The 12,996-nt window shown below is 44.2% G+C and overlaps 1 protein-coding gene across 1 annotated transcript in view; it reads left to right on the forward strand.

The window, feature by feature from the left end:
* The window catches only part of SEZ6 (seizure related 6 homolog), a 76,210-nt gene that overhangs the window by 54,983 nt on the left and 8,231 nt on the right, over positions 1-12,996 (forward strand). The window contains exons 5-6 of the mRNA XM_036765982.1: positions 8,352-8,537; positions 12,465-12,633. Coding sequence (XP_036621877.1) covers positions 8,352-8,537; positions 12,465-12,633 — 355 coding nt within the window. The remainder of the gene's footprint in view (positions 1-8,351; positions 8,538-12,464; positions 12,634-12,996) is intronic.

Here is a 12,996-nt window from a genome sequence, read left to right on the forward strand (position 1 = left end):
TTGAGGACCTAGAGGGCCACATGTAGCCTCAAGGTGGCAGGTTCCCCACTCCTGGTCTAGACTTTCTTATTTCCTTGCATCAATAAAGGTAACTAGGTGGCACAGTGGGTAGAGTACTGGGCCTGGAGTCAGGAAGACCTGAGTTCAAATCTGACCTCACACACTTATTAGTTGTGTGATCCTACGTAAGTCACTTAACCCTATTTGCCTCAGTTTCCTCATCTTTGAAATGAGCTGGAGAAGGAAGTAGCAAACCCCTCTAGTGCCTTTGCCAAGAAAACCTAAATGGGGTCACAGAGAATTGGACAGAACTGAAAAACGCTCAAGCAACTGGGTCAATGAGGCTACAAAAGGCAAGGAAGCAACAGAGGAAAATGCTGGTGAAATCTGACTGTCACTTCAAATGATGTCCTGCATATAGTCTGCAACCACTCCCAAAAGAACAGCAGTCAAGGTATACGAGACACCAACCAGGATAACTTGGCTCTCCTGGGGATCCATAGCTCTAGAGCTGGAGAGGACCTCTGCAGTCATACCGTCCAACCCCTCTATTGTACAGATGGGGAAACTGAGGCCCAGAAACAAAAGTCCTCCAGGTGTTAAATGGCAGAGGTAGGATTTGAACCCAGGTCCCCTGAATGCAGACCCTGTAGACTTTCCACTATCCCTACCATTCAGGGTACAAGATGAGAGAGAAACGGAATCCTTGGCATCCTTAGGAAAAGCTGTCCTGCCTGTATTCTCCCCTACTTGGCCATGAAAGAGCCCCACTGGGCTCTAGAGGGACAGGAACTGGGTGCCACTACTTGGTCAGGGGAATGTCCACTGGAGGAGGACTAGAAGATGGCAGCCAGGCTCCTAGAGCTGGGCAGATCTCAAGGCAGGACCATATGGAAAAGCCAGAGATAAAGACCCATATGTCCTGTTGCCTCTTCCTCCAGAATGCCCTAGGGAGAGGCGGCATACAGCTAGAATGGTACAGGGATAAAGGCTCTATTGCAGCTAATACAATAGAGACCAAATCTATCATGGCACCCAAGAGAAATCTCCTACGGATTATGGACTCCTGGCTCCCGGTCCAGTCTAAGCCTTCGCGCGTGTCTCTATCCCTTTAGGCCTCAGCAGAGGAATAATAATAAAGGAATACACTAATAATTATCAATAAATTATAATAAATTATTAATAGCATAACAGTAATAATCCTTAATCCCATCAGTATTAACAATATACAGAGGCAACTATCAAGTAACATGACAAAGTGGTTACTCAATTCTTTCTGTTTCTCCAGCACTTAGCACATAGTGCCTGGCACATAAGCAGTTAAGCACTTAATAAAGCTTTAAGTAATAAATACATTTTAAGTAAGCACTTAATAAATGCTTTATCTATCTATTGCCCAGTTTCTGATGGATACCCCAAATCGTGCATCATCTGGCTTCCCAACAGCGCTAGGAGATGGGGCGAGGCAGGGATTGTTCTCCCCATTTTATACTTGGAAACCATTTCAGTTGTGTCTCACTCTTCGTGATCCCATTTGGGGTTTTCTTGACAAAGATCCTGGAGTGGTTTTGCATTTCCTTCTCACATTCATTTGACAGATGAGGAAACTGAGGCAAACAGGGTTAAGTGACTTGCCTAAAGTCACACAACTAGTAAGTGTCTGAGGCTGGATTTGAACTCAGGTCTTCCTGACTCCAGGCTCAGCATTGTATGCACTATGGCGCTACCTAGCTGCCCTTTTGACTTTTACAATCCACTAAAACCCAAAGACCTTTCTCCATTATCTAATCTCCCATCTTGTACTAATGAAATTGACTTTTTGCACCCAAATACAAGGTTTTACATTTGTCTCCTAATTAAATTTCAGCTTATTAGATTGAGTCCAACATTCTAACCCGCAGAAATCTTTGGGGATTCTGATTCTGTCATGCAGCACATCAAGCTGTCCCCACCAGCTTTGTATCATGCAAATTTGATGAGTATGTCATTTGGACCATTATTCAGTTCATTAATTAAAAATGGGACCAAAGGGCCATAGGGCCAACGACAGGTTCCTGGGGTGCTTCACTAGAGACTTCCTTTCAAGTTGGCATCAAGCACAAATGATGCTCTTTGGATCTAGCTGTTCAAATAGTTCCAAACTCTCCTAATTGAAGAAGAAAGGGAAGGAAACATATTTATTAAATGCCTACTATGTGCCAGGCACTGTGGTAAACACTTTGCCAATATGGTCTCATTTGATCCTCACAACAACCCTGGGAGATTAAGTGGTATTATCATCCCCATTTTGCAGTTGAATCAACTGAGGAACACAGAAATTAAGGGACTTGCCCTAGGTTACACAGTAAGTATCTGAGGTTATTTGAACTTAGATCTTCCTGACTCCAGGTCCAGCATTCTATCTACTCTGCCACCAGCATTTCTGCCTAATTATGTTGCTTATCACACGCTTCTCCATCTCATCCATAAAAATAGTATGAGAGAATTTTTTCAGAAATCAAATTCATTTTTAAAATTTAGTTAAAACATATCTACAGAATTCCCTCAATCTACTAGCCTGGTAACCCTGTCAAGAAAGAAAATGAAGATGGCAGGACCTGTGCTCGATGAAGGAAGTCATACTTGTTTTTCATGATGGCCCTCTTCTAGATGCTTGATAACCATTCCTTTAATCATATGACCTAGAATTTAACCGGGAATTGTCACTCAATTAACATTTATTAAGTGCCTACTTGGACAGCTAGGTGGCGCCATAGTGCATAAAATGCCAGGCATGGAGTCAGAAAGACTCATCTTCCTGAGTTCAAAGCTGGCCGCAGACACTTACTAGCTGTGTGACCCTGGGCAAGTCACTTAACCCTGCTTGCCTCAGTTTCTTCACATGTCAAATGAGCTGGAGAAGGAAATGGCGAACTTCTCCAGTATCTCTGCCATGAAAACCCCAAATGGGGTCACAGAGAATCAGACACCACTGAACAATAAGTGCCTACTACGAACCAGGTACTTGAATTGAAGCCAAGCTCACTTGACTATAATTTGAACCATCCACTGTCTTCTATTTTTAGAAAATTGGGACAGCATTTTCCCTTCTCTAAGCCTTCAGTACATTTCCCACTCTCCATAATTTTTCAAAATCACTGATAAAGGTTTAGCAATCACATCCCCCAGTACTTTCAATTCCCGGGGGTGTAGTTCATCTGGTTCTGATGGCTTGAACACATCAAATACAGCTAGGTGGTTCTTTATTATCTTCCTATTTTTATTGGATTGTCTTCTTTTGTTCTGTCCTTTCCAATTCAAAGGTCATTCTCCTTGGACGAAGAGGAGGAGTAAACAGGCTAAATGAAACTTGAGCAGTCCTGCCCTCTCACCACTGTCCATCATCACCCAATCCACCTCCAAGCATTGGTCCTCTTCCTTCTTTGACCCTCTTCTTTTTCCCAATATAGCTAAAAAACAAAATCCCTAAAAAAAACCCTTTTGTGGTTCTTAGCCTTCCTTGGCCATCTCATCTCATTCAAACAACACTACTTTTGCATGATTTCATCATGCTTTTTTATTTACCCTCCATTGCCTCCCCTTTCTTCCATCATCTATACTTATTTTGCAAAAATATAAGTTAGTCGGTGAGTGTCTTTTGCATCCACCTTGGCCTCTTTAAGCTATTCCTCTTATTGGCATTGCTTCTCTTTTGCCTTCAAAATTCCCTCTTGAGAATTTCCCATCCCTCCTGGTTAACTGTTCAGACATTTTTCAGTTGTGTCCAACTCTTCATGACCCCATTTAGGGTTTTCTTGGCAAAGATACTGGAGTGGTTTGCCATTTCTTTCTTCAGCTCATTTGACAGATGAGGAAACTGAGGCCAACAGGTTAATTGACTTGACCAGGGTCACATAGTAATGCATCTGAGGCTGGATTTGAACTAGCAATCCACATCTATCCACAGCACCACCTAGCTTTCCCTGAATAGACTGCCTCTACAGGATTTTCTCTTTCATCTGAACATTTTGAAATCTGATCTCCCAAAATCTAGGGGATGTATCAGATGCTTCTTCCCTATTACAAATTCTAAGATGAAGTGGTGACTTCCCCAAAGGGTTCCCATTCCCAACCATCAGTTCTTCTTGATTGATGAGTATCAGGTTAAAAAATGTTCCTTTTATTAATTCTTTCACCTTTCTATGGATGAAATTATCATTAAGGCAAACCTTAAAATTACCAACTGCTCTCTTGGACAGATAATTCTAGTAGATGTCTAAACAACTGACAATTAACAATTGACTGTGTTGTCTCTCCTTACTAGATTCTTACTTTTGTATTTGTAGCCCCTGTGCTTAGTCAATCAGTAAACTAGCATTTATCAAGCACCTACTATGTGTCAGGCACTGTGCTAAGAGCTGGGCTTACAAAGAAAGGCAAAAGACACCCCCTGCTTTCAAGGAATTCACAGTCTAATGGGGAGCTAAGAGGCAAACAACTATGTACAAACAAGATCGATACAGGAGAAATTGGATGTAATCGGTGGGGAAGGCACTAGCATTGAGGAGTATCAGGAAAGACTTCTTAAAGAAGCTAGTCTTTTAGCTGAAACTTGAAGGAAGCCAAGAATCCAGGAGGCAGGGAGTAGGAAGGACAGTCTTCCCTGTACATGAGACAGCCAAAGAAAATGCCCAAAGTTAGGAGATGAGCATCTTACTGAGGAACAGCAAGGAAGCTAGTGTCACTGGATGGTAGAGTGTAAGACGTAAGAAGCGTGGAAAGGTAGAAAGGGGCCAAGCAGATTTTTATATTTGATCCTAGAGGTGATAGGGAGCCACTAGAGTTGATTAAATGGGAGGGAAGGCAATATGGTGAGACCTTAGGAATATCAGTTTGACAGCTGATGAACTGGAGGATGTACTGGTGAGGGGAGAGACTTAGGGCAGAGACACCAACAGGCTGCATTAACAGTCCAGGAGTGAAGTGATGAGCACCCCCACCAGGACAACCAATGTTTCCCCAGTGTCAGAGGAGAGAAGGGGCACATCTGAAAGATATTGAGCAGGTAGATAGGACAGGACTTGACAGCTGATTGGATATGAGAGGTAAGAGACAATGTAGGATGTCAGGTAGGTTTCAAGCTTGGGCAACTGGGAGGGGCAGTGTTGCCTTCAAGTGTAATAGGAAAATTAGGAAGAGAGGAAGGTTTGAGGGCAAAGATAATAAGCTCAGTTTTGAACATGTTGTGTTTAAGATGTCTACAGGACGTATAATTCAGTAGGTCTAAAAGCCAATTGGAGACCAAAGACTGGAGATCAAGAGAGACTACGGTTGACAAATAAATCTGAGAATTATCAGCATAAAAATGATAAATGAATTCATAGGGACTGAATTCCCCAAGTGAAATTGTGGAACAGGGAGAAGAACAGAGCCTTGCGGGACATCTATGGTTAACAGGAGTAACCTGGATGAAGATCCAGCAAAGGGGACTGAGGAGTGGTCAGATAAGAAGAGCCACGAGAGAGAGTGAAGGGTGTCCTGAAAACTTAAAGAGAAGTGAGGATCAAAGCCAAAGGCTGTGGAGAGGTCTAGAAGGATGAGAACTGAGAAAGGTCACCGTACTTGGTGATTAAGAGATCATTAGTCAGTAACACTGCAGTTTCCATTGGATGATGAGGTCAGAAGGCAGAATATGCCAAGTACAGAAGAGAGTGAAAGGAAAGGAAGATCATTATTAGTTGGCACAGTGCCTGGCACATCATGAGCACTTAATAAATGCTTATCATTCATTCATGGGATAAGAATAGCTAGCATTTACATAGCACTTTAAGGTTTGCAAAACTCTTCATAAATATCTCATTTGATCCTCACAATAACCCTGGGAGGTAGGTGGTATTATTATCATTATTGGAGAAACTGAGGCAGCCAGAGGTTAAATGACTTGCCCAGGGTCATATAGCTGGCATCTGGGACACGGTCTGATCTGAGGTCTCCTGGAAGGGACCTTCAAAGGTCATTTAGTCCAACCCCTCACTTTACAAATGAGGAAAATGGGGTTGTGGTTTGCCCAAAATTACGTAGGTAGCGCCAGAGGCAAGATTTGAACCCAGGTCCTCTGACTCCAGAGACAGTTTCCTTTCCACTGTACCATGCTATATCACACTTCCATAACAGATTTGTGAGTTTTTTTAAACCAAAGCCTTCATCTGCTTCTTCTTTTCTGCCTCAGTGATCTAGTGACAATACCACATCTTATTCTGACCCCATTGATGTATTCTACCATGCTTCCCCTTGCCCTTGCTCTTGGGTTTCCACATGTGAGTGTATCTTCCTAATACAGGGTTGTCCCAAAAGTCTTAATGCAGTTTAAAATTTTAATAAGCTGTAAAAGCTCACCTTAAGCTTTAATAGCTTAAGACTACATTAACACTTTTGGGACACCCTGTAAAGAATACTGCCTTCCCTTTTTCCTCTCCTGGTTTATTTGTTTTTAAATAAAGCCCTCCAGAGCCACACTCAAGACTCAGTGATAGCTACTATCTCAAAATTACCTCCTTTCATTAAGATCGTTAGTTCGCTTTACTTCCTACCCACACTTTTCACATTTGTAAATGTATGTACATATGTAAATATAAAGCACCCTGAGACTTCTGGATGCTTTCCCCTCAATGGCCTAGGGACTGGCTCCCACTTCCTCTCCATCCCAGGATGTCCATTGAGAATGGAATCCATAAAGTAAATGACAAACAATCTGCATCCTGATGGCTCAGTTCCTGTAAAGAGATCTTGAAATAGCTTTCAATGAACCCCTACTCCCCCAAGTTAACAGAACTATAGAAAACTGCCTAGCTCCCAGATAGTTCTTCAGCTTCTGCCAAGAATCTAGTTAGGGAACGCTGCATCTCAACCCCATTCTTTCTGAATATGGCCCCAGCCCTTTGTCTCTACCCCCTCTCTTTCTTCCTTGCTCCAAAGTCAGCCTAGTCCTAGCTAGTACTGGGGAGGACTCTGAGTGTTCTGCAGGATTTGCTGCCACCAGCTGGTTACAGTTGGCATGACAGTTCATCACAGTGCAATCTATCGCAGCCCCAGACTCCCAAGACTGGCTGGATGCTAGAAAGACTTTGAGCCTAGTTACATCCTTGGAGGTCTAGTCTATTTTACAGATGAATAAAAAGCTATTTAGAGGCAGAGCTGGAACCCTGGCCCTCCGAGGGCTCTTTTCACTGGACCCAGGCAGTCTCTCCAGAATACACCTAACAAATAAATAAGCCTCGTTTGCTCCTCAGTTGTTCCTTCTCCAGCCTCAGGGAATGACTGGACCTCTCCCCTCATAAACAGGGTCTGGGTTATCATAAATGCAAAGGTGGTCATTCTATTTTTAAAAAAATAAAAATAAAGCATTTCATTGATAGGGTTAAAAAAAACCAACAATGTTATTACTTCCCATTGTCCTCCCTCCTACCCCCACCCCTCAGGTAGACCCCTCCCTTGTAACAAAGTAATTAAACATAACAAACAAACCTAGATCAAGTCTGACACAGTATGCCTCACTCTACATCCATGGTCTCCACCTCTCTGACTAGAAAAGGAAGTCCACCCTGTTCTTAATATATTTTTATTTCTTTCATGAAATATTTCACAACATGTACAAAATATTTTAATTTTTTTTAAATTTTGAGTTCTAAATTCTCTCCTTCCATCCCGCCCCTCCCCCACTCCTTGAGAAAGCAAGCAATATGATATGCTGATACATGTAAGGTCATACAAAACCTATTCCCATATCTGCCATGTTCCATCCTGTTCTTAAAAGAAATGCACAGTGCTCACCCATTTATAAACCTCGTAACTGAGGAGGTTTGCTGAGGGAATTCTGAATGTTTAACTTGAATTTTTCCACGCTATAAAACCAACCTTTTTTTTTATTTTTTCTCCACAGTTAACAATTATAACAATGAGGTTTTATATTTCTCTCTGGTGGTTTTTTATCCTTCCAAACTGTTATCTCATTTTATTCTCACAACAGACCCCTGTAAGATAGGGAGGGCAAGTTAAACTATCCTTATTTCATGGCTGGAAGAGTAGAGAGCCAGGTTAAATGACTTTTCCCATGTCAAACAGCAAGTTAGGAGTAACACGAGGCTTCGATCTCCTCTCCACACTTTCAATCCCTCCTGAGTTCTTTCCACCAGATCACACTCCAAAAAGTAAATCTCTACCATAGAAGAAAAGAGAGGCTTGCTCCGACCCTCCAGGTGACCTTTCCCCATCTCAGTATGCCACGGCATGCAGAATAGTCTGATTTGTCCCTCTGGTCCCTGACGATTGTCATCCCTAGACCCCAAACTCACCCTCTTCCTTTTCTCCTTCAGCTTACCTACTGAGCTGCAGCTTTCCCCAGCACCCAGCCTACGGGGACGTGGCCGTCTCCAGCCTTCACCCCGGTGGCAGAGCCCGCTTCCACTGTACCACTGGCTACCAGCTGCAAGGCGCCAGGGTCCTCATTTGTCTCAATGCCACCCGGCCCTTCTGGGACTCCCGGGAGCCCACCTGCATTGGTGAGTGATGCTCCTAAGGCCGGAGCCTATTCGGGCTGGAGACCTCATCCCTGCTCTCTTTTCGGGCCTAAGCCCTTCCCTGAGTCATCCCGAAGCCCTCAACCTGGGACATCAGAAGGGAAGTCAGGAAAGTAGCCACACTTTAGAAAGGAAAAACAAAGGACCTTTGGGACCTTTCTTGGGGGGAGGCTGGTTCAGGTTCGAGGCCAATCAACAGGGAGGATCTAGTATTCTCCATTTGTAAAGGTGTTAAACCATCCCTGACTCACAGCCGCTAAAGATGTTTCTCTAGTGGTGGGAATGGGCCTGCGCTCCCTTACTTAGTCTTTCTGCACCCCTGCATTGGACAAATGACTGCCTGTACAATCAAAATATGTGTGTACTTTGGACTAGACCTAGAGGGAAGGAAAGTCCCTCTCCCAGTGGAGAACAGTGCCTACTCTGTCACTTATAGTCTTAGAGACTTGTCTAGGGCACTAAAAGCTTAAGTGACTTGCCCAGGGTCATGCAGCCCCCATGAACCCAGATCTTTCTGATTCTGTGACCAGCTCTCCATTGCTTCTCAGTCATTACAATAGCTCACATTCATTGAATGCTTTATGGTACAAATGCTTTGCAAACATCATCTGTGATCCTCACACCAACTCCGTGAGGTAAGCAGGGCAGGAACTACTAATGGTCCCGTTTTACAGATGAGGAAGCAGCAAAGCCCACGGAGAAGAGCTAAGTGACCTCTCTGAGATGGGCAAGTTAGTTAATGGATTAGTTGACAATTTTAGTCTCACAGGAAAGCTAGGACAGATTAAAAGATAGGACCGATTATCATCACCTTTGAGGTCTCAGATTTGGAAACCAATTTTTAGTTTCCCCAGGCATTTGCAATCTCCTTGTGAGATAACCAAGCAATCAGTAAACATTTATTAAGCACCTACTATATACCAGGCCATATTGTTTGAATACAAAATGGACGTTTGCCAAAAAGACTATTCTATGGAGAACTCACACAGGGCAAGCGTTCACATAGTGGTCAGAAGCAATACAAGGACACTCTCAAGGTCTCTCTCAAGAACTCTGGAATTGATTGTGTGACATAGGAGACACTGGCACAGGACCTCTGAGCATGGCATGCCTGCAACAGAGAAGCAGAATTGAAGCAGCTCAAAGAAAACACAGGATGCACAAAGTTAGAGAATCCAGCCCAAATGTTCACTAAGAACCTGTGCCCAACCTGTGGTAGAACATTTCGAGCTTGGATTGGTCTGATCAGCCAGTCGGACACACCGAATCTTGACTCTAGTATGGTGGGGTCATTTTGGTCCTCTTCAAGAACGAAGGACAGCAACCATACACCAGGCACCATGCTAAGTGCTGGGGAAACAAAAAGAGGCAAAAGACAGTCCCTGCCCTCCAGAAGCTTACACTCTAATGGGGGAGACAACATACAAATATATATCAAAGTAAGCCATATAGAGGATAAGTAGAAAATAATTAATGGCAGGGAGACACTGAGATTAGGAGGGGTTGGGGAAGGCTTCCTACAGAAGGTGGAGTTTTAGTTCAAACTTAAAGGAAGCCGAGGAGATGAGTAGTCAGAGCACAGGAGGGAGATCATTCCAGGCATGGGAAGAATGCCCAGAGCCATAGATGGAGGGTCTTGTTCATGGTCCAGCTAGGAGGTCAGTGTCACTGGATCACAGTAGGGAGTAAGGCATAAGAAGACTGGGAAGCCAGGAGGGGGCTAGTTCATGAAGGGCTTTGGATGATGAACAGGGCATTTTGTATTTGATCCTGGAGGTGATAGGGAGCCACTGGAGTTTATTGAGGGAGGATGGAGGGGGGACGTGATCAGACCTTCCTTTTATGAAAACGTTGTTAGTAGCTGAATGGTTTGGTTGTGGGAAGATTTGGAGGATGTGTGAGAACAGTTTGGAGTGGGAAGAGACTTGAGGCAGGCAGATCCACCAGTAGGACATTGAGATAATCCAGACATGAGGTGATGACAAGCAGTGTCAGAGAGAAGGGGATGTAGTCTAAATACGCTGCAAAAATTAAAATATGCACGCTTTGATAAGGGGGGTAAGAAATAGTGAGGAGCCCAGGATGACCCCTAGGTTATCAGCCTGAGGGACTGGGAGGATGGCATTGCCCCCTGTCAATCATAGGGAAAGTGGGTTTAGAAGGAAAGAGAGTGGGTTCAGTTTTGGACATGTTGAGTTAAAAATGTCTCCTGCACACCCATTTTAAGATGTCTGAAAGCGGAGAAGTTGGGGCAAGAAAGGTAGATTTGATAGTCATCAGCATAGAGATGGTCATTAAATCCATGGGAGCTGATGAGACCACCAAGTGAGTAATTAGAGAAGCAAAGCAGCCAGGATTATCCCTACTTCAAAGATGACAAAACTGAGGTTCAGTTCATCATCACAAAACCAATATACGATGATGCCCAAAGTGGTCTCAGGCTCCCAATGCTCTAGACCAACCCCAGGGAGCAGAGAAGCACATTCATAACAAGGACAAGAATTCTGCCTGGGCTTCAAAGGAGTGCTGGTGGCATTGGGAAGCATGATGGGATGCTGGAGAACGGCTGGCATCCATCAGAAAGGAAGGAGTCCTACGGGAGCTCGTCCGGGACAGAGTGTGGCAGATAGGAGGGGAGAAGGGTTTTATTTTGTTTTAATAACTTTTTTTCAATTATAGAGCATTTTTCTCCATTCCATCTCACCTAGCCCCCACTGGGGAAAAACAAAAAAGAAAAAGAAATATAAATCTCTTGTATCATAAAAGCACAAACAAAACACAGCCCCACATTGGCCACCTCCAAGACTGCGTGTCTCATTCTGTGTATTAGTCATCACTGTTCTGTCCTAAGGTGGGCAGTCTTCTTCCTCATCAGGCCTCTGGAGGCACAAGCAGTCACTGAATTGATCAGAGCCTTGAGTGTTTCAAAAGGGTCCATGTTTACGATACGGATGTTATGGTCGAAACTGTTCTCCTAATCCTGCTCACTTCACTCTGCATCAATTCGTACAAGTTCCCCCTTTTTCCTTTGACACTATCATCTTCCTTGTTTCTTACAGCACCATAATATTCCTTCAATCCATATGCTGTAATTTATTCAGCCATTCCCCAGTGAATGGGTACCCCCTTAGTGCCCAGCTCTGTACCACTACAAAAAAAGCTATTATAAATATTTTCATACCTATTAGTCCTTTTCCTCTGTGATCTTTTTTAAATTTATTTTTAGTTTTCAACATTCACTTCCACAAGATTTTGAGTTGTTCCAAATTTTCTCCCCATTTCTTCCCCCACCCCATGCATTCTGATTACCCTTTCTCCCAATCTGCCCTCCCTTCTATCACCCCCACCCCTTCTCTTATCCCCTTCCCTTCTATTTTCCTGTAGGGCAAGATTTTCTGTGATCTCTTAGGGGCCTGAGCCGAGCCCTGGTACTGCTGAGTCAAAAGGCAGGCGCAGCTGAGTAACTTTGGGAGCATGGTTCCAAGTTCCTTTCCAGAGTGGCTGGGGCAATTCATAGGAGGCTTCAGATACTCAAGACAGCAGAGGCAGGCCCTAAAACCTGAGTGGAAGCAGGGAGGACAGAGAAGAAGGCTATGGGAAGGAGGACTGGCATGGAAGACAGAAGGAGATAGCAACCAACAGTTGGGTGGAAGAGTTGGATCTTGCTTTCATTTCAAAAGTGGTTAGCGAGGACCTGTGGAGTAAAAGCTACAGACTTTAGACTCACAGGGCCTGGGCCCAAATCCAGCATTTAACACTTAATACCTTTGGGCAAATCACATCAGCCCCTGGGACCTCAGTTTCCCTCTCTGTAAAGGGAAGGATTCTGAAGCTCCTTTCAGCCCTAGAGCTATGATTTTATATACTGCCATGATTTAATTGAGCCTGGGCTTCCCCCTTGCCTGGCAGCTGCTTGCGGAGGGGTGATCCGGAATGCCACGACTGGCCGCATCGTGTCCCCTGGCTTCCCTGGGAACTACAGCAACAACCTCACCTGTCACTGGCTGCTGGAGGCTCCGGCCGGGCAACGCTTACATCTCCACTTTGAGAAGGTCTCCTTGGCGGAGGATGATGACAGGTAACAAGCCGGCCCCGGAGTCTACCCCCGGCAATCCAGGTCCATGACCCCTTGTGTTTTCATCGTGTTTTTATCATTCTTTTGTTTTCATATTCCCTTCATTTCTACATCTATCCCTTCCCCAGTCCAGAGGGCCATCCCTCATAAGACGGACTGAAAGAGAAGGAAAAAGGGCATTTCACCAAAACCAAAAGTGATTTCAACCATGACCCACTGTAAAGAGAAGAGCCCAGGCTCCAGAGGCAGAGGACCTGGGTTCGAATCCTGCCTTTGTCACTATCTGTAGGATTTGGGGCCTCAGTTTCTCCATCTATAAATGAGAGGGTTAAACTAAACAATCTTTGAAGTCTCTCCCAGCCTGAG

The sequence above is a fragment of the Trichosurus vulpecula genome, chromosome 7 (assembly GCF_011100635.1).
Source record: "Trichosurus vulpecula isolate mTriVul1 chromosome 7, mTriVul1.pri, whole genome shotgun sequence".
NCBI classification, from domain to species: Eukaryota; Metazoa; Chordata; class Mammalia; order Diprotodontia; family Phalangeridae; genus Trichosurus; species Trichosurus vulpecula.